Source organism: Chelon labrosus (genome assembly GCF_963514085.1).
Source record: "Chelon labrosus genome assembly, chromosome: 4".
In the NCBI taxonomy this organism is placed as follows: domain Eukaryota; kingdom Metazoa; phylum Chordata; class Actinopteri; order Mugiliformes; family Mugilidae; genus Chelon; species Chelon labrosus.
In genome coordinates this window covers 18,249,079-18,270,622 of record NC_140340.1, presented here as the reverse complement: position 1 = coordinate 18,270,622, position 21,544 = coordinate 18,249,079, and the positions used below count along the sequence as shown (strand labels likewise).

At 42.9% G+C, this 21,544-nt stretch overlaps 1 protein-coding gene across 2 annotated transcripts; it reads right to left on the bottom strand.

Moving 5' to 3' along the window:
* Window positions 1–5,284: 5,284 nt before the first annotated feature.
* Window positions 5,285–19,807, bottom strand: pacsin1b (protein kinase C and casein kinase substrate in neurons 1b). Of its 2 annotated transcripts, XM_084542653.1 has the most exons (9): window positions 19,153–19,807; window positions 15,162–15,318; window positions 14,541–14,776; window positions 14,209–14,364; window positions 12,814–12,989; window positions 12,611–12,731; window positions 7,295–7,416; window positions 6,900–7,093; window positions 5,285–6,106 (listed from the first exon to the last, which is right to left on the bottom strand). In XM_084542653.1, exons 1-9 carry the CDS (start codon window positions 19,210–19,212, stop codon window positions 5,997–5,999), a joined length of 1,332 nt encoding a protein of 443 aa, XP_084398779.1. In that variant the 5' UTR covers window positions 19,213–19,807; the 3' UTR covers window positions 5,285–5,996. The 2 variants fall into 2 exon arrangements, with proteins under 2 accessions (XP_084398779.1, XP_084398778.1); XM_084542652.1 differs by lacking the exons at window positions 12,611–12,731; window positions 12,814–12,989; window positions 14,209–14,364; ... (1 more) ...; window positions 15,162–15,318; window positions 19,153–19,807 and adding an exon at window positions 8,133–9,445.
* Window positions 19,808–21,544: the final 1,737 nt, after the last annotated feature.

The window sequence follows — 21,544 nt, the reverse complement described above, 5'->3', positions numbered from 1 at the left end:
TTACATGCTAGCAGCCCTGTGCTTACATACAGCTTCACTGTTAGCATGAAATAAGAAACAAAATCCTTTACTTTAGAAAGAAATGGGATTAACCAACATTTTATTATAATGAATGGAGCTTTCTAGTTGTGTATTTTGTTCACATTTATCCCGATGAGTATTTATTTCATCTGATGTGTCCACATACCACACTGCTTACCGCTCTCATCTGTCTAAGTATATGTCTGTTTGAACACATTAAATGTTCAAACGGGACTCATTAAAATTTTTTATGATCTGTCAGCCGTGTCGTCTCTTGAAGGCTCAGCAGTTATTTGGTAATTATCGCCTACTGTGTGTTTTTTCCCCACGCGAATTGATCTTTTTATCTTCTCCAACCACTAACTGATGCTGATACTGTCCAACAGGTTTTTATATTGGTGCTTTCCCTTGCAGTGTAGTGAGTCACGGGGTGGACATGTGCCAATATAATGTGGCTTGGAGCTATGCAGGGCTTTTTTATTTTTTTTTTAATCAGCCTTTACCGAGAGGTGAAGTTATCTCTTGCATGTGCTGTTGCAGGTTTCAAATGTCACCGAGGGTAAAGCGAATCAGAAAAGATCGAGTGGCACCAAGATGTCATTCAATTCAATTCAATTCAATCTTATTTATATAGCGTCAATAACAATACGAATCGTCTCAAGACGCTTTACAAAACCCGGCCTGAAACCCCCAGAGCAAGCCTGAAGGCGACGGTGGCAAGGAAAAACTCCCTTTTAGCAGGAAGAAACCTTGAGCAGAACCCAGCTCATATGGATGGACCCATTCGAAAGGTGAAGGGGTTTCACAGTGTGATGTTTGTGATCATAATCGTTATCAGCACCGTGGCGAAACGTAGACCATGATGTGATGCTTCAGCAATTACAGACGAGGAGAACACAAACAGAGTTACCACTGTATTTACAGAAGCTGTGGAAGGCCTCACCCACCCCATGTTGCTGTCAGTAAGGGTTTTAATTCATCTATCATCCAGCCTGGAAAAACTCACATATGTACCAAACTCCCTCTGTAGAGAGTGGCGGCTATGATACGGTCAACTATTTTACCTGCACTGTGTTGTTTCTTTAATTCCCAAAGTTTCTTCTGAAAACAGGTGCAAAGCAAAGTTTTTCCAATATTTATTTTGTACAAATCAATGTATCACTTAAACACTGTGCTGTTTCAGTAACACTCAAGGTCTTCTCCCAAAATTTGACAAAGTGGCAAATTTAGAAACAACCACCTTGATTCTGATGCACTTAAACTTGAAAATAAAAAGTATTAAATTGAAAATGCAGCGGTAATTAGTTTTATCCGTAAGAATAAGACTTCAGCCGTTGCCGTTAGCTGCCTGTAAGACAAATAAAAGTAAACACAGAATCATGTGATAGAGACAAAAACCTCAAGAAATACCAAAATATCTGTACATATTATTATATTTATACAACCACAAATTTAATTACCAGTAATCTGCACAAGTTGACAAATGCCTGCTCAGTTTTGCAGCATATTATTAAATACATATTTTGAATGATAAAAAGCGAAAGCACCTGTGGGCCTACATGTCAGGGGTAAATATTAGGCACCTGCAGAGTAATGAACTTTAGTGGTTTGGAGATGAGGTTCTCTTACTGACAGCAGGCGTGTGGGCCGAACTTACCGAGTGAATGCATTAGTAAAAGTGTGTTTTTCTTTTTTTCTTTTTTTTTTTTTGTTGGGACCTGACTTCGAGTCTGATGATTAAAGTGAAACCTCTCTCAAGGTGGTTGGTTAATGGCGACCTCTACTGGCAGCAGGTGTTACTAACTTTAAAGTGAAAGAGAAGTCTTTGTCAAAACCAAAAAACAAGGATGATGACCCCCAGTCTGTCACCCTTGATTAAAATTAAAGGGGGCACCTCTCATCTAAGAAAGTTTTATGAATGAAAAAAAAAAAACCGCAAAGCCAGAAAATTAAGAATCAACATTAATTGTACTTGAATGCTGAGACATCTCCATGGATGTCATGTACTTTATTCATATATTGTGTTAGCACTGGTGTGTCCCAAGAAATTTTATCTTGGAAACGCTCTAATTTATATTGACCCTTTAGAGGAGGTCTGGCACCTTTATGACCTGTCTAACTGTATATGAAGAAGTTCGACATAGCTCCATCACCCTCTGCTACCTGTGTGTCAGTGTAGCAGAACTAACAGAAATAAACTAATCATATGTGAATAAATCAGTCAGCCACAGGGTAATTTTTCTGCAGCGTAATGGGGCATGTTTGTATCCACTTATGTCGCATCAATAACAAATCTTGTCATGATTTGGTGATTAGTTTAACCTGGGGTTCTGTTTCCTGTTTTATTTTGTTTCCTGTTTTGTGTTTCCCCCTTTTGATTAGTTCATTGATTTCTTCTTGTGGTGTTCCCTGATTCGTTTCACCTGTGTCTCGTCACTCCCCTGTCCCCCCGTGTGTGTATATATAGCCCTGCCTTCCCCTTTGTTCTCTGTCTTGTCGTACTGGTCACGTTTGTTGTAATGGTCTTGTCAAGTTCATGATTCTTGTAACTTGTCATAGTTTTGTTTTGTCAAGTTCATAGGTTATGTTTCATAGAAGCTTTTGTTTCTTAAGTCCTGCCGTGCCAGCCGCGCCTTTAGTTTTGCCTGTTTTTGTTAATTGAATACCTTTTTTCGCCAACTCCTGCCTCTGCCCTCTCTGTCCTGCATTTGGGCCCTACCCTCATTACCCGCTAAACCCCTCTCTTGGCAATTCTGTCTCAAGACGGAGCATGTATTAAGGCGAAGATGGCAAGAAAAAATAACTCCCTTTTAACAGGGTGAACAAATACAAAAACATGACATTTCCGTTTCATTTGTACTTCTCTTTGTACTGTCTGCTGAAGTTTTGAGTCTTTTTTTTTTTGCAGACATGTCAAACATTCTGAGGGGAGCAAATACTACTTTATTCCCCTACTGTATATAAAATAAAAATTCACTGAATGATAATCTACGGCAGAAAAATAAAACATATTAACAGCCATAATAATCTAAGGGGCCTTTAAAGGGGCTGTTTTTCCATTGCATTATTACCACTTACAATATTTCTTTCGCTGCGTGATACTTCTACCTTCTACTTCTGCCACCTCTAGCTTCCAGGTAAATTACACGACATTATGAATGTTTTATTTGCAGCAGGCATCACTTGGTGCGCTTCAACAATGACACAACCTCAAAATCGACTCCGTGTTTAAAATGACTCAGACTTCTAATGACATCTTTTATTTTTGCTTCTGCAGATGAACAGGCACTACAGTTTGGAAATCACAACACTATGCAAAGAAGAAAAAGAAAGAGGAAAGAAGAAAGGAGAGAGAAAGCCCTCGAGTTCTCTAGACAGAAGTTTCCAGCGTTAGGACAAGAGACAGAAAAGAAAGGAGCGCTTTTAAACACGATTTCCCGCCCTTCGGGAGTTTCACAGTGGATGCCGCACTTTTACAGTACACCTGTTAACAGTCCCAAAAAAGCAGTTAAGACAGTTAAGATGCTGAAATCTTATATCATCTTCAATCAGTCAAAGAGGGCCAGCGTGTCGTGTCGTGTCGGTGTAAACTGATCTGGGATGAGCTAAAGTCCGTGGAGGCAAGCTCTCTTTCGCTTTGTTGAAGATGGTGGCCGAGAGTCTCTGAAGAGGCAGGGTGGTGGGTTGTGATAAGGCAGAACACGTTTCACCTCTCTGAATCAATCCAGCGCTAACAGGAGCAACACGTTTTGTTTTTTGTTTTTTTAAAGAAGCACACATAAGCGCCACAGCAAGAGAGGCTGCAAAAATGAATACTTGCGGCAGAAACGACGATCGCCTCATGAATATTTCAGAGGAGGATCGTCTTTCTGCTCTTCTCGTTGCAGCTTTCTCTCTCTGCATCAGTAAGAGAACACCTGCCTGTCTCCCTGCCAAGAGCAGCGTTCACCAGTATGTGTGGTTACGAGTGGTAGCAAAACCGACCTCATACGACACCTACAGAGTGGACCATTCACTCCTAATCTTGATTTTCTGATTAAAGCAATGAAAGAATATTTAAACAGATTTATTACAGCCTGCTTTTTTTGATTTTTTGGTACAGAGTAGGAGTGTTCATTTGAGATTGAATCAATGGATTTGGAGGAAACGGATCAAAGCCATGCGCTGGGTCACTGTGTGGGAGCATCAGCATGCACATAGAGAGAACAGCTGATAATGCAAAGTCACTCAGAGTAAACAAGTCTCATTAACTTCCCATGGAACTAAATAAATAAGTTAAAACCCTGGGCGTGAGTCTTATCTTCACACAAAACGGCCGCGGGCTTATATTTCCAGGCAGGTTTCGCTCATGGCGTCAAATGCAGAGATGGAGGAACTAAATGGCGCGAACAGACACGTTGTTGCAGACAGTTGGGACAGCTGAGGTTAATTTAAACAATCCTCGCACTGTTCGACCGAGCGGGCATTTCCATTTCAAAGGCGAGCTCTGCCGAGGCAGAGTGCGTTTGTCCACTGGTGATGGCGTTCTGTCTTTTATCTCGTTTCAAAATGCTAATTCAGTGACATGCTGCGGAGTGGAGTACAAACACAACTTAATGCATTAAAAGGAATAGTTCAACAGTCTGAGGGGGAAAAAAGCTGCTTCGCATTCTTGCAGAGAATTAGATGAGAAGATTGATATGACTCTCATGTCTGAATGATAAATATGATTCAGAGAGACAGCAAGCTTGTCTTTGCGCCCAGCTTCTAAACATCTAGATTGTTTAATTTGCACAAACAAAAGTGTCACGTTGAGGTTTTACAGCTGAGTTTGTGCTGCAAATCCTTATGGTTTAAACCAGGCTGCAGTTCTGCTGATCTCATAAAGCTAATTTTATTCTGCTACTTCAAACTGCATCAAACAACAACTACTGGCTTGCTGACAGTATATTTGTCTTGTGTTGCTGGTAGGATTTTCCTTTTGCTTCCTTTGGACAGAGCCAACTGTTTCAGACCTTATGCTAAGCCAAGCTAACTGCAACTGCAGTTCCTCAAATGGCCACTTGAGGCAGGCTCCAGATGTGAATCAATCCCCATAAATGTTAAAAAATTAAACTTTATAGCAGAAATAAACATTTACAACCTTTTTTTCTATTCTGTCTTGTTTTGTGTCCTTGTGTTTTGTAAAGTGTCCTTGTGTGTCTTGAAAGGCGCTTATAAATTAAATGTATTATTATTATTATGGTCCAAAACGGTTTTGGCCTCTATTCTTCATGTGTGACAACGGTACACGGATGATTGTTTAAGAGGTTTTATGAGGATATAAAAAAAAAATAATAATAAAATCCGGCACCGCCAAGATGGTGACAACCAGAGCAAACACACCGAGCTTCAAAATGGCTCTTCGGTGATGTCAGTGTAGCTTCATATTTCCATACAGACACAAGAGGGGTGTAAATCTTCTCATCTGATACTCAAGGATAAAATTTAATGTGTACATTTTCCAAAAGTCAAACAACTATTAAGGCTAAACATATAAAGACTAAGAATGAAAACACTGTCTTTAGTGAGGAAAAACAAACTGTACACGCATCCAGACTGTAAAAAAAAAAAAAAAAAAAAAAAAAGATTAAAATATATACATGAAATGCACAATTCACAGCTCGTTCTCGCTATGCAGGCACAATTGACGATACCATATCAATATTATGATGAGAGAAGATACTGTATGGCATGTTAGCGTCAAAAACGGCTACACACTAAAGAGTAAAATATTTGTTGTATCTGTTCCAGTTTCTGGAGGTGATGCGATCATGACCCGATCTTGTTTCAGTAAAGTTTCTTTTTCAGTGATGAGTGCTGAGATGAAGACAGCTCGCTGTGCCCGACAGGGAGAGGAAGCTTTGCTTTGAAGTCTCTGGCAATGTGCAGTAATGACCGGACGGTTCAGTCTGGGGGTCGACTTCTGACGAGGAAAGAGCTCACCGGTGGAGCTGCTAGACCGGCTCCACGTAATTGGCCGGGTAAAGGCCCAGCTGGCCGCTGTCGAGGCGACCTTTGCACCAGCCCTGGCCATCTTCGTCCTCTAGCTTTGTCAGCTCGTCACCTTTACCAAGAAACGGAAACAGAAATATGGAGCAGGAGATCATGTGAAACTCTATATGGATCATCCAGATGACACCATCAACAATAAATGAATAGCCCACCAAGGGTCACTTATGGGAGAGTTCTGATTTATTTATTTCAAAACAGCATACAGTATATCCAAAAAGTAAACTATTGCACATGGTGATTATGTTTAAAATGGTCCGTGTTAAAAACAAAAACACATTCATCTGGAAATTTTATGGGATCTCGCACTTCTTTGCAATTTGCAGTTTGTTTACAAGTTTTGTGCGACTCCGTGTTGTCCTGATTTGCTTGAACATTATCATGACCCGTATACTAATGAGAAATATGCCGGGCTCAGAAAAAAAACAAAAAACAAACACAAAACTGGAATTATCACTTATGAACCGTTTAAAATTAAGCTTAGTGAAAGATAAATGATTCTCATCATATCATTATTCTTATCCGTTGATCAGTTTGTTGTGCAGCCCTCCTGCTCCCCATCTCAACCTCATCCTGTTGGACACGAGCATCTAAATGACAATCTCTCAGTGCATGTGCTTTACTGCCACCAGCATCTAGACTTAGTCTCTCTTGGCACTCCAGCAAAAATCTCTCCTCATTTAATGTGTGAAGGAATGGAGCGGCGAGAAGCACAAGAACATTTTAACATATTCATACAACCTTTTTCCAAATTAACCTTTAACATTTTATGTCGTATAGCAAATGATCAGCCGTGGTGCTTTGTCGCAATCAATCCACAGGAGGATGTTCCACATTTAAATTCCCACCTGCTCTGAACGTGAGCTCGTCCTGCTCCTGTCCATCGTAGTCGTACAGCGCTCTCACCCTCACGCCTTTCACGTCGTCATCGAAGGGGTTCGACCCTCCGTTGGTGTCGGAGCCCGAGTTCGGGGGCGTCTGGTCATCGTCCGACCACTCCTTGGAGGCCGTGTACGCCTGGTTCCTGTCGTAGCTGCTGACGCTGAACGCAGCATGTAGAGAAATGCATTAGCCATCAAGGTTTTAATGGAAAATGTTAAGTGCTTTTATTATCGTTTAGCACAGGTGTAGTTGTGATAAGAGACTATAGCAGTAATGAAGACGGTGGAAATAGCAGATGTACCATGCGAATAGGATCTGCATAGGATGTAATTTAAAAACAGAAAAACTGATCAGACTTTACCTTTCTCGGTCTCCAGCTTGAGCGTTTTCTACTGCAGGCATGACATGAGTCAGCGTGATCCCTTCACCTTTCCTTGACTTCTCTTTCTTAGAGATGTGATGGGTAAGGTCTGGGTTGTAGTCCTGAGAACAACAAAAATCATGTTTATATTTTAGTGTTAAATACAAAATGAAAGGGAAAGGTTAATTAAACTAAGTATATAATCAGAAGAACGAGCCGTGGAGGGGCTGTAAGGTTGTGATTGCTCCTGGTGGAAACTTTCAGGTACGGAAATACAAATGCAAACCAGAAGCTTTTTGTTCTCGATAAACTGGAGGTAGTTTCCTTCAGGCTCCTGCAGCAAGACATGCTGAATAAAAAAAAAAAAATCCCGACCATCAGGAGTGTGGGAGCCAATTTGGAAAATGAATCGTCCTGCCACAACTGTTCAACCTCAAAACAACGAGGCCGAAGCATCAGTAACCCGACCGTTACATTGAGTATTGTCTGATCGTTGGATGGCAGCAGGAGTGGCAACAAAGACTCTCTAGAGCAGATGCTAATGGAAGCGCTGCTTTCCAGTGCATTTAGCAGTTTGTCTGAGTGCAAATAGAGCAATAAAACTAAATAGCGTAGATTATCTGTAATGTTACGCTCAGAGTGGGTGTAAGCAACCCTCTGCATATGAATAATACAGACATGTTTCCAGGTGTCTGCAAAAGCCATTGTTAAATCATACATGCAAGTCTGGGCCCTTTCCAGACGGGATAAGAGTAAGTCACACGAGTTCAACTGTCTCCTTGATGATTTCTCCTTCTCTTTTCTGCTTTCTTGCCGTTATGGGTTTGCCATAACTCACCCTGGAGCGTGATGGCACACAGCTGGCCTCGCAGAAGCTGATATATGAAGTCACAACCTCTATGTACTCCTCCAGACTGTTGGTAGCACTCCTGAACACTTCCCAGTCAGTACACTCCAAGCAGGCCCGCAGATTGTCCAAGGCCTCTCTGGTCCACCGCTTTGATTTCCTCGCCACATGCTTGGGTTTCTGCTTGTATGTAGGGATCAGATGGACCGTGGTGAGGTCAGAGTATCCCAAGAAGGTGCGTCGGGTGGCGCGGAAGGCATTACTCACTGAAGTATAACAGTGATCCACAACGTCCTCCTTCTCTGTGGTAATAAACTGCGTGTACTTGGGCAGTTCATGAGCGAGGTTTCCCTTGTTAAAATGGACGAGGACAATGACCAAGGAGCCCGGGTGCGTCCGCTCCACACACAGTATCTGGTTGGCGAGGGCGCGCTGTGCGTCCTGCACGGCGGCATGCGCTGGAATGAACACACCGACCAGAATGAACGAGGGGAACTCAACGGAGTAAAAAGGTTTACACTTTATGAAGAATGACTCCAAATCAGGAGAACTGTGTTGCTGAATGACGGCCACGTCGTTGCACCAGCCGCTGTTGATATAAAAACAGATTCCTCCACTTTTATTGCTCTCTGAAAGTTGAGTGAGGCGATCCGCTCTGAAGAGCTGGAAGCCGGTCAGCTGCAGCGCACAGTCCGGGGTCAGCCCACACAGCCCAGTATCCGTGAAACACAGAACGGATGATTTGGCAAAGTCGCTGATTTTTACCACCAGAAGCTGAAGTTCCTCAAGTCTATCCATCAGCGAAGACACGCTGGAGAGAAATATACCGGGCAGCGGCGTCCGATGTCCTATTTGGCGAAGACGCGCAAGCGCACCGGCACGCTTTCCTCTTCTCCGGCGTTTCACCACATGGACAAGGGTGAGTGCTCCTTTTACCAGGATGTCTAGAAACTCTACAGACGTAGCGATGAATGTAACAAATATATCCTCCGGGGTTGAATCCCTGATGTCCACGAGCTCCTGTCTGGTGTAAGAGCTCCTCATATCATTGCACGACACAGTTTTTAAAAGCGACACTAAACCAAACAGTGCGACCCAACAATCCAACGCGGCCGGACGAGGTGCCATCTTTGGTCTTCTAACCAGACGAGCTCCAAAAAATCAGCAACAACAGCCTGAATGAGTTTTTAAAGCTTTGAAAGATAATAAGGCAATCCTGATATCGTCCACCGGCTCCACCTCCCCAATCACAGCAGACCTCTTCACACCTGTCTAACTCCAAGATCCTCTCCTCTCCCACCACGAGGACACCTCTATCAATCGTGGAGAAAAGTTTTTTTCTTCAGAGCATCAACAAGGCCGACGCATCTCTCTCTCTCTCCCCTCTCCCTTATCTTCCCTGCTTTGCTTCTCACGTCTAGTCCTGTCTTGTGTCAAACTTTGGGGGCCTCTCTCTGCATTGCTCTCCAAAATTTAAAATCATGGAACTGGTCAACTGGTCTCTCAACGCAATTGACAGAATCTTCTCGACAAGAAGCTCGGGTTCAGGGGAACCTGTCTGCCCTGACGGAACGTTTGCCGCTGGATACATGATGGACTCCTGGGAGAAGTGGAGGGTCGTGTGCCTGGCGATTCTTTCCGTTGAGGACATCGAGGATCTTTACATATTCGGAACCATGATAACAGGCTATCTGCTGATTGGATTAGGCATTGGTGTATCGGAAAATTCGGAAGACGGTGTCAGCAGTCCAAAGCCCCCTGAAGCTGCCCGACATGATTGATGGAGTGAGCAGAGCTGTTCGTGCTCAGACTGTGGTCATTAACCGCAACATGGAAAACATCTTGGAGAAGCTTTCGGCTTTGCAAAGGCGAATGAATCGATTTGAAGACCAGAATGGACAAACAGAGTAAGTCGTGTCTATTGAAACGCGACTACTCGCCCTAACCCAAACAATCATAATCTATCTGCATTCCGGCCCCTGAGCAGCATCGGCCTTGGCCGAGGCCGCTGCTGGAACAACCCCCCCAGGAGATCACTGCAGTGAGACGCTCTGTCCTATTCCTCCCTCCCTTCCTTCACTGACACCTGTTGATGGTTGACTCCGTCTGGGACCCGATCAGGGACGTCTCCATGGCAACCTGCTGTGTTATCGCAATGACATCCTGCGAACTGAGGCACTGATTGGAAGGCTAGGCACGGACACTTACACACATGCACATATCCAATACACCTCCCTAACCCCCAATCCCACGCCTTCGCCGCTTTTTTCACCCCCCAGTGCGACAGGCGGGGTCCGAAGGCGGCACCGAAGATGGCTGTGGCCGCGGCTGCCTGTCTGCGCTGGAACACCTCCACCCCCCTTTCCCCCCTCCCCCGGTGCAAGTTGTTTTGAGTTCTTATGTTGTAAAGTGTCCTCATATGTGCTTTTGCTGCTGAGGTTATTTTCCCGGTTACACACTGTACTCCCCCAGAGGAGTGTAGTCTGGGAGCTGCTTTTTTTCTCCTCCCCTCTCCTCTTGTTTTTTCCCCCTTTCCTCCCCCCACTATCTGCAATTTCCTCATTGCGGGACTAATAAAGGTTTTCTTATTCTTATTATTATTCTTATTCTTACATGGGTTTCAAGAGGCAGAACCACTGCAAAACACACCAATTAACTGCAAAGGCCCTCTTTGCCATGAAATTGAACTTAATCCTCAAAAAAACATTTCCACTGCATTTCAGCCCAGCCACAAAAGGACCAGCTGACATCATGGCAGTGATTCTCTCGTTAACACAGGTGAGAGTGCTGACGAGGACAAGGCTGGAGATCACTCTGTCATGCTGATAGCTGAAGCTTTAAAAGGAGGGTGGTGGTTGAAATCATTGTTCTTCCTCTGTTTTCCGCAAGGAAACACGTGCAGTCATCATTGCTTTGCACAAAAAGGGGCTTCACAGGCAACGATATTGCTGCTAGTAAGATTGCATCTAAATCAACCATTTATCGGATCATCAAGAACTTCAAGGAGAGAGGTTCAATTGTTGTGAAGAAGGCTTCAGGGTGCCCAAGACAGTCCAGCAAGCGCCAGGACCGTCTCCTACAGTTGATTCAGCTGCGGGATTGGGGCGCCACCAGTGCAGAGCTTGCTCAGGGATAGCAGAAGCCACAGTGAGGCGATGACTTTTGGAGGATGGCCTGGTGTCAAGGAAAAACATCAGGGACAGACTGATATTCTGCAAAGGGTACAGGGATTGGAGTGTTGAGGACTGGGGTAAAGTAATTTTCTCAGATGAATCCCCTTTGCGATTGTTTAGGGCATCTGGAAAAAAGCTTGTCCAGAGAGGAAAAGGTGAGCGCTACCATCAGTCCTTTGTCACGCCAACAGTAAAACATCCTGAGTCCATTCATGTGTTCAGGTTGAGTGGGCTCATTCACAATTTTGCATAAAGAACACGGCCATGAATAAAGCATGATACCAAAACATCCTCCATGAGCAACTTCTCCCAACCATCTGAGAACAGTTTGGTGATAAACAATGCCTTTTCCAGCATGATGGAGGAACTTACCATAAGGCAAAAGTGATAACTAAGTGGCTTGGGGAGCAAAACTCAAAATAAAAATTTTGGGTCCATGGCGCTCCCCACTCCCATCGAGAACTTGTGGTCAATCCTCAAGAGGCAGGTGGACAAACAAAAACCCACAAATTCTGATTATGCAAGAATGGGCTGCCATCAGTCAGGACCCCCCCCCCAAAAAAAAGAAAGAGGACCACAGGACCTGCAGATTCACTGTAATGATTCCTGTAGTTGTTGTTCTGTCTATTTGAATATAAATATACCTCTCATTGTTGAAGTGTTGTACGGCACCTTCAGGGAAAAAAAGCTCTCTCTTTAAGAAAGACTGTAGTCTTGAGTTGTTGTTGTGAATGTGTGCCACTGAACTGAGGGCATGTTGCAATAAAAAGTAAATAAAAAGATGAAGGTGTGTTTTGCTTTTCGTTCTGGATGTGCAACAGGTGATAAACTAACATCTAACATTTTTTCAATGGCACGCAATCTACCTGCACTACCTTCACAATCTACTGGTCGATTTATTATTGCTTTTTTGTGCTTTGACTTGCAGTACTTGCTTTTTACTTTCCTATTTTCTCATACAAAGTTTATTGCTCCTAACACCAAGACAAAGACCTTGAATGTGTGAGCGTGAGTCCAGTTCACTCTGTATGCTAATTGATGTCAGAATATAGCAAACAGCATGTTAAATAATTGCATAGATCGGAAGTTTTGTGATGAATTATTGGGTAAAAGTTAAAGTTTTAAATAACGTCTCCAATCACAGATTTCATGTTAAAGATTACTGGTAGGAGTTATGTTTACTATTTAGTGAAAAGGAAATGGTCAGACATAATGTATTGGTATATAAGATTCTGCATGTCTCCAGTTGTGATATTATGTCTTTAAATTACGACCTGTTGTTTGTTTTCTCCGTACCTCAAACTGTGGCCAGTTCATGGGCATGCCAGGGCCGTGGGTGTTGCTGAACCACTTCAGATCATCTTGCGGGCTGGATGATGTGATGGTGCGTTCAAGTTCTCTGTATACTGTAGAATAACTGTGCGCAGACAGGCAGGATTTAACATACAAGTAATAATGGGCTGGCGATGTGTTGTTAAGTACGAACGTGTTCGTCAAACCTTTGGTTCTCTGCAAGGTTGAGGTGGTGTTTGACATCCAACAGCACCTCCCTGAGGAAGCTCAGCCTCTTCTCCTCAAACTGCTGGCACTGCTCGAACACCTGCTCCATGCTTTCTATGTAAGGAGGGGTGGACTTAGTCAGCTCATCCAGTGTCTTCTCATACTTCTCCTTCGCCTGGATAATAAACACACACAAGCAACAGACTTGGACTTAAATTACTGTGAACAAAATTCAAACTACCCCATTTCCCTGTGTAGATTAAGCCTGTGACAGTATAAGTTTTTTGTATGTTTGTATGCTATTTTTGTAGGGACTCCATCGTTGGCACTACTGCTAATACTACAGATCAATCTTGCACTGCTGAAAATCCACTGATGTTTTGAGTAATTTTTATGCAGAAAGTGGGAGAATGCCTTTAAAACTACAGTTTTTTACAACCTGGACCTTATTTCTGGCATAAAATACGATCGTTTACTCACCCATATCGCTTTTGTGTAATTTGTATTGGTTCGGGAGATAATTAGATCAGCGTATATACATATAGCGGGAGTGACTGGGGCACCGAAAAGCAGCTTCTAAATAATCATAAATAATAAATAAATAATAAATTATCTGCCGTGAAACTCGTTCATTTCAAGAACACAAGAATACTGCTAGTTTTTTTGCAACATGGTTGAATATTTTTCCAATTCTGAGTTTGTGGACGAACCACAGCAGTAGCAAATTACAAGTAAACAAGCACTCAGAGATGACATCATCCAGGTCAGAAGACATCATCCGGGGTCTGAAGGTCAATCTACAGACCCTGGATGATGATAACAGGTAACTCTGGACTCAACGGGGAATAGCACTAGCGTACGATAACAAAATATTGGTGAAATGACGAGTTTCGTGGCAGATAATGCGTTATTTAGAGGCTGCGTTTCGGTGCCCCAGTCACTCCCACTATATTGATATACGCTGATCTAATTATCTCCTGACCCATACAAATTACACAAAAGTTGTATGAGTGAGTAAACGATCGTATTTTATGCCAGAAATATGGTCCAGGTTGTAAAAAACAGTAGTTCCCCTTTAATGCTTCCTGTTTTTCATTATCGTGGTCAAATGTGAATTCTGTTAACCATGAAAGGACATTAGGAATGTGTTTTCGAGCGCTAAAAAGAATCATAGTTCAGAGGCTGACGCAGTAAAAGGCGACTGAAGTCCACTGTAATAATGCACAGATATAGAGGCGAGGGTGTGGCCTTCAGTCACACATTAACAATGCGACGCTGACTCCAGCCCAGTGCCTTAAAATACCCTGTGACCTGATTTGCCTACGGCTCGACTGTACAAAAACTGATTTGCATAATAACAAATTCCACAGGCCGGTCAGAGCTGTCGTCCTCACCCTCTGTGAGTCCTGTCTGCACTTGTCCACTTTTTCCTGGAGTTTCTTCAGCTGGTCAGCTGTCACGGACGCCTCGCCTTTACTATTGTTCTCTCTGATCGACGCAATCTTCTCCTCTTTGCAGGCCATGTGGTACGCCTTCTTGGCAGCTTCGAGCTGAGTGAGAAAGATAACATGAGATAAATGAAACAAGAATACGAACAGCTGCTATAAACAAGGGAGGGCAGAATATATATATTTTCCTCAGTCACCGTGTCAGATTCGTGTAAATCATTGTGCTTTTACTAGTGAAATATCTGCTGCCACCTCAACAAGACGCCACACTCCCTCACCTCTTTCAGCTTTTTGGCCCAGGGTTTCTGGGCCTTCTTAAAGCCCTCATCCGCCTCTTTGGTTTCCTTGAATCCTCCCATCATCTGCTTGTGGTAGGCATCCTTCTGCCAGTTCTTCACCTTCTCAAAGTCCTCGTTCATCAGGCTGTTCTTCACGTCCTGGTGAAGATCGCTCACCTTCTCCGCCTCCGCCATCAGCCCTACCCAAGCTCGCTCCACTGTGCCGTACTGAGGCCCTGGTGGAGGGATGAACGGTGACGTAAGGCACGTTAGTAAGGCACTTAACATTTACGTCAAAGGAAAACACACATACATGCATAAATATATATATATATATATATATATATATATATATATATATACATGTGTGTGACTGTGAAAAGTTTAAGACATTTAAGATCTTTGGATTTCTATTCATCAGGCACGATGGATATGTAACTTAGGTTGCAAATTCATTGTGCAATTCACAAGATCTCATCTCGAGATTCAGAGATCTCAACATCAGTAGGTCTTTCTCTTTACTGTACTTTGCAGGAAGTCAGCTGATAAATAAAAAAACGCTCATGCATTTGCACAGCACTGATGCAGACTTGCACTACAAGAGTGAGAAAAACTTCCCACCTTTGTCCACCAGCTGCCTCCATCTCTTGGACCACTCAGTCAGCTGCTGTGCATAGGCTTTCTCGATTTTGGCACGCTCCTGGATGCAGTTCATTAGGTCATTGCAGAGCCGATGGCCGTCATCAATCCGCTTCACTGTGCGTTTGTAGTTTCCAACCTTACATTAAAAGACAATCAACATTAAATGTAGCTTCTAGGCCAACTCATATGTGTGTTTTACAGTACAAGCCAAAAAAGGATGCAAACATACCTATAACCTACGACTGCTTGTACCCACTAACTTTTTAACTTAAAATATGGCTTACAATTTGTTTCAGTTTGGAGAACATCAGATGCTTTTGGAGAGGAGTTGTCTTGGGGCCCTAATCAGTGATTCAAATGCAGATGCCCCTCTTTGTTTCCTGTAGGGATAAACTCTCTGCAAATGAGGCATATTGTTGCCATCATACCCTACATTATTGCCCCATTCAGACTTCAATCCTGGGTGATTCAACCACAGTTACACGTGTGAACTCACCCAAGACAGATGAAGGATGCCTTTGAGATCAGATCACTCAAAAAACTTTCTTGTTAGAGCTACAACAATGGCAACTGGACATGTTTTTGTGAAGACGTTTCATCCACGTAGCTTCTTCAGTTCTAAATGATTGAAGGGGAGTTTAGGTTTTTATTTTGGAACATCTGTGAGTTTGAGGTTGGTGCCGCCCATCTAAAAACTCACCTGAAACTAGCGCTAGAGAACTGCTGATGTGCAAAAGAAGCTACCACCCAGTTTAATATGAACTTCATCCTCTAATTGCAGGTCAGTATTGGGTCACTAAAAGACCCCAGCCATGTGAGAATGGATGAACATGAACGACGGGTACAACGGACTGGCGCGGATAGAGCATCTTGTTTTCTTCTTGAGCTCATGAGTCAGCAGAAACTAGAGGATTCATGACACAATCTGGTGATGTATGAGGACATTACAAAGTTGAAAAAGAGCTTGAATGCACTGCAGCAAGGAACCTTTCTTCATTGCTCATGCTAAGTCACCTCTCAACTTGTAAAAATGCAAAAGAAGGTGTATAAAAAACAAGGATGGCCTCGTGTTTTTATGACTTTCACAGTCTTTACTTAAAATAAGAAACTTTTCTGGTAGATTTGATATTATATTATTGAACGACTCAAACTGCTGTGTACCACCTCTGTGTGAGATGCCACTTTAAAAACAAACTCTCCTCTATCCTGCGGGTGATGCACTGAATATGGAGGAGGGAACAGCAGGAAGCAGTCTACCTCTGCTGCTGCTGCTGCTGCTGTGTGGAGTTATGCAATGAAAGCAGGGGCTGGGTTAATGTCACATAATTTACAACTCTCAACAGACGCAGGGGCAGCAACCTCCCAGAGAGCAGGTAGCTTCACCCAGAGACAGAGCCACAGAGACCCTGCTCGCTCCGTTCATTTCCCGCCTTTGAAACGGCGAACATAAGGAACATATTTACGCCTAACTCACCCTGAAAATGACACTCAACGAACATCAAATTGCGACTAAACGAAATCCGCTGGGAGACAAATGATTGCATTCCGCACCAGGCCTCTGCTGCTCCGGCGGCAGCCAGCCGAGTCAGCAGGCAGCTCTGCCACAGCTTCACTGTAATGCAGTGACTGACCGTGATGAAGTGACTGTGAGCTGAAAGCAAACACCTTTGCTGTAACAGCTGATTCCTGAGCACACCGCCAGGCTGCTGAGACACAACCAGGGCAAAATACAACAGAGCGAAGCCTGAGAGGAAATTGATTGTGGAGCGTAGGAACTGACAACACTTCTCTTTGTTCTAAAGCGCCCGTTGAGAACATTCATCATAAATCCACCTGAACCTACAGCCGCTTCACAGTCTGTGTTCTCTGTTGTTTGAGATGAGGTGAATGTTTCCCTGCTCCGGACGCTCTCATATATAATGGATGAGCTTCTGGGATCTTGTTGCTCAAATTACTCAGGACTGTTTGTGCTCAGGAAAGGTTGCTGGTGATGTAATGACTAACAACATATTGCTTTTCTGTCACTTATGTGACAACAATCTGCTGCTGTTTATGTGGCTATCATAATTCTGGAAATCTTTGCTTTCCCCTATTTTTTTGATATTCAATAAACTAAACTAATAATTAGTGAAGAAAAATATTCTTCAGATTGATCAATAATGAACTTTTAACCTGTAATCAGAGTTGAGATACTGTATTATAATGGTAGGTTAGTACTGACACATTTACGAGATAGAAATCTCTGTTACCACAAATATTTTGTGGTCTGGAACCTCTCCTCTAGGAAATGATTGTGCTCAGGCAAATATCTGCCGGGTCAATCTAACTGTCTGGGTGGGGTTTATATGATATGTAGTATCAGTGACGTAGTTTATTGCCCCATAATGAAATCCTCGTGGTGTGTCACCAGACGCTTATTCTGGCAAGAACTGAGTTTAGCCAGGCCACTCCAGTGCGGCATCGTTAATCAATTACAATTTTCTATGACATGATGTGGAACTGTGTGATGCGTGTCACTGTCCGCGCTATTTCCATTCAGGCACACTACACAACAATATTTTGGTCGCTGTGTCAGATTAGGCGACTATAGAAACATAAATCCTTGTCCTGACTTGGCTGAGAGACATGAGAGAGAAACAACCAATCATTGCTTCCCATATTTAATGCAAACAGATCAATGTAAACTGGCTGCGTTTGCAGCAAAGAAAGAAAAAAAAACAGTTCATCGAGCATACAGGGCCGTCATTTGACATGTCGTGTGCAGACGAGTGGCTTGGGTTTGTGTTGGCAAGCGTCACAGACATGTTGTGGAGGTTCTCAAAAGGTGGTGAAAGGAGGTCAAAGTAATCACGAGGCACAACAGATTTTTTTCGGTCCACACACTCTACGTCTTTCAGGTTGGGCTATTTTTGTGTCAGTATTGAGTTGTCTGAATTCTGCCATAGTCTGTCTTCATACCTTTCCCCACACCAAGTTTTAAGTGAAGTAGGAAGTAGAAACACAAATTAACCCAACTGACAGAAAAGACACGGCGCCGACTAGCGTTTGGGTGGCGTTGTTACAGAGCGAGCCAGACTGACGAGCGCACAAGTATAAATGGCTCGCACCGACGTCAGCTACGTGCGTAAGTTATGCCGTCTAGTTACGCATAGGCATAAACTCTGCTTAAGACATCACGGATAATATCACGTTTGCTAGTGCACGCAAGTTTTTGGGACTACTTCCTAAACAGGAGACAGGCGTTAGAAGAGCTGAGTGTAGCTGTTGAGTTAAACACAGTTTTAGACCTGTGTACAGGCAGAAAATAGAAGCTTCTACCAGTTTAATAGTTACTGTGAACAAAAAAAACAAAACAATATTAAACCAGTGCCTTAAAGCATCGAACTAGCAGCAAAGAATGGCTGATCTTTGTGAAAGATGTTCAACTAAACCAAAGTGTTACATTTCTCAAGTGGCTTGTACACACAGAAACAAGACAGCACAAAGTGATAAACCACCACCTTTAATAAGAGCTGTATCCGAGGTGGACTAAATGACTAGAAAACAACATGTACAGCTCATAAAAAGAGGCGTCATTGACTCAGAAGGAGTCAGAGTGTCACTGCAGGGTCATCCAGAGATGACAAAATAGCAGCAGTTATTGCTGGAGTAGTCACTGATATTACACTGAAACGCTCTGTTACAGGTTGAACAGAAGATTTCAACGGCTGAGTTCAACTCACTGATAAATAATCGTACTAAAACGTTTGTCATTATTATTTGAGGAAAGTGTCATCACTGATCAGTGGCGTGCGCAGCATCCAGAGCAGCGATCCGATGCTATCCTTGATTTATGTGCCAACCTGTGTTGACACACATAAATGAGGCCCCTTATCTTTCCTCACGCCTCCCTGATGAAATAGGTTCACTGGGAGTTCATCAACAGACCGTGTCACTCCCCAGTTAGGTTTAATCTGTCACGTTGTCTCACCTCCCAGAAACTGTCCGTGGTCTCCTCCTGGCTGGTGAACTCGTCGAAGACTCCAGACATGGTCCCAGATTTGGCAGGGTGGCTTCAGGTTGTGGCGGTCTGCAGCAGAACAAAGCTCCTCATGCACTGTAAGAGGAACAGAAACACAAACTCATAAAAAGAAAATAAGCTGCAAATTACGTGCCCTCATATTAGATTCAGTAAAACAACAATTTCTACTTAAACACTGTGCCCTAATGAAGCTGACTGAAAAATGCATGTCTTAGTTCATCACTGCAGCTTCTGTAATCACATCAGTCTTAATATAAATGGTTTGTTCAAGCTCTTAGTTGTAATACAGCTGCTGCGTGCAGGCAGAATAGTACAGACACACAAATAAAGCTGCTTTTTACAGAACAGTACACAGTGTGACTACTGCCAACAAATAAATTATTGTTTAGTCCATAAAAGCTCGAGTGTCTTCATATTGCTCAGTTTCTCTGTTTAATTGCCTTCAACTCGCAAATATTCAGATTATAATCAAATTAAATACAGGAAAGCTGAAAATTCTCACGGCCGTGGAACCAATAAACGGAAGAAATGATTTATCACGAAATAGCTTAATTTTCTGGTTGATTAGAACAAGGGTGAGCAATGTTTTTTATATCCAGGCAAATGATGAACTGGAAGAATTACAGTTGATTCAGCACCAGTGTTCCTTATATCACAGAACTATCTAACTATCTATCTGACTCCAACACATAATCAGACCAATGATACTAACATTTGCTACGTTTCACTAACCAGCAGCAGCTCATTAATTTAGCTTGGCACGCTTAAAAGGAAAATTCCAGCCTTTTCCCAGCCTTTTTCAAATGGTGCAATCGCCTCCACCTCCACTGTTTTTGGAAAATGACGGTAAAACAATGAACAGGATGAGCTGCACAAGCATCCTAAAGCCTTCTAGATAAACTTCAATTTTATGGAAATACACTTAAACAGCCTCTGGCCATAATGAAATTAGCTAATGAAAGGGGAGCAGATGAGGATCTTATTTACTTTAGAAACAAGCAGAAATCACAAATCTGACGCGACACAAGTGAGATAGATGTGTCCCAAAAAATATATAATATACATGTGCGGAGGTGACACAAACCCAAACCAAAGCGTGCAAACAAACCAAGCAGAAATGCAGATGAAGACGAAATGCAAAGTGCAGATGCTAATGAAGCGGATAACAAACACGAGATAACAACTGAACAATGAGGACGGCTCTCTGACAAAACTGTTATCAGTGTGTGAAACGCCAGCTGCAGCCACCACAGCTTCTGCTGGAATACTAAATATCATCGGACAGATGACGTGACTGGGATCTGATGAGGATTCGCTCTGGGTTGCTATGTTGTTTTGACTGGCTAACGAATGTGAGGTCATTTCTGCCGCAGGGCTCAATTAAATAACCCGAAACGCTGAGGCACGGACTATCTAACCTGTGATGAATGACTAACTCTGGGAGTCAAATGAATAGTTTGGCATTTTGAGAAAATATTGGCTTTCTTTCTGAGAGTTGGATCAATACTGCTCTCATGTCTCCTGCTAAACATATAGCACATAGCTTGGCTTTGCAAAAAGAGTAAACCGGGGAAAGAAAACAGCAAGATTGACTCCGTGTAAAAGGGACAATCCACCTACCAGCACAATTAAAGCTCACTGTGACAATAAAACACGTCATATCACTTTTGTTTAATGGGCTGTTTGGAAGGGCTGTGTGAGACAAAAACAAGTGGTAACTTCAAGGACTGAAAAATGAGGCCAACTCAGAAGTCTCACCTGTTTAAATTACATCAAGACTTAAAGTCATGCATTATTAACAACATGGCTGCTTTGAGTAGTAGGTGGGTCACGTCACAGGTTGCTAGCTGTCTGCCTTGGCATCAACAACCCGACATTGCATTACTCTATCTCCACCTCTTTGCAAAGATGTTTATTAGCTGGGAAATACAGCCAGGGCTGCCACATTCAGCTTCAAAACTGCTCTTCAGGTAATCTATGGGTGAAGTCGTCTTTATGTGGAGTGGATAAAAAGCGTAAATATCCCTGCATGTGACCAGGAAATAGTCTGGCATTTAACTCTCCGGGATATCACAGCATCTATACATTTACACAGAACAGACAAACCTGATTTAATGTGGATATCTAACAAGCAAACAGTTTTTGTTGTAATTTCTAGGGATGTCATACACATGGCTGATCCAGGCGTTTTGTAGTTATTTATTTTAGTTCTGCCATGAACCAAAACCAGGTCTCTGTAGCTTCAAAGCATCCTCTTCTTCCTCATCTGTATTAGTGGTGGCATCACAGCTGCCAAAAAACTGAAGAAGAAGAAGAAGAAGAAGAAGAAGAAGAAGAGGAA

Excerpts from the sequence above, each read along its gene's own strand:
- pacsin1b (XM_084542652.1), bottom strand. The coding sequence starts at position 9,269 with ATGGCACCTCGTCCGGCCGCGTTGGATTGTTGGGTCGCACTGTTTGGT. Across the intron at positions 7,417-8,132 it reads GTGTGCCATCACGCTCCAGG|GACTACAACCCAGACCTTAC; the intron begins GTGAGTTATGGC and ends TGTTGTTCTCAG. Across the intron at positions 7,094-7,294 it reads CAAGCTGGAGACCGAGAAAG|CGTCAGCAGCTACGACAGGA; the intron begins GTAAAGTCTGAT and ends TGCTGCGTTCAG.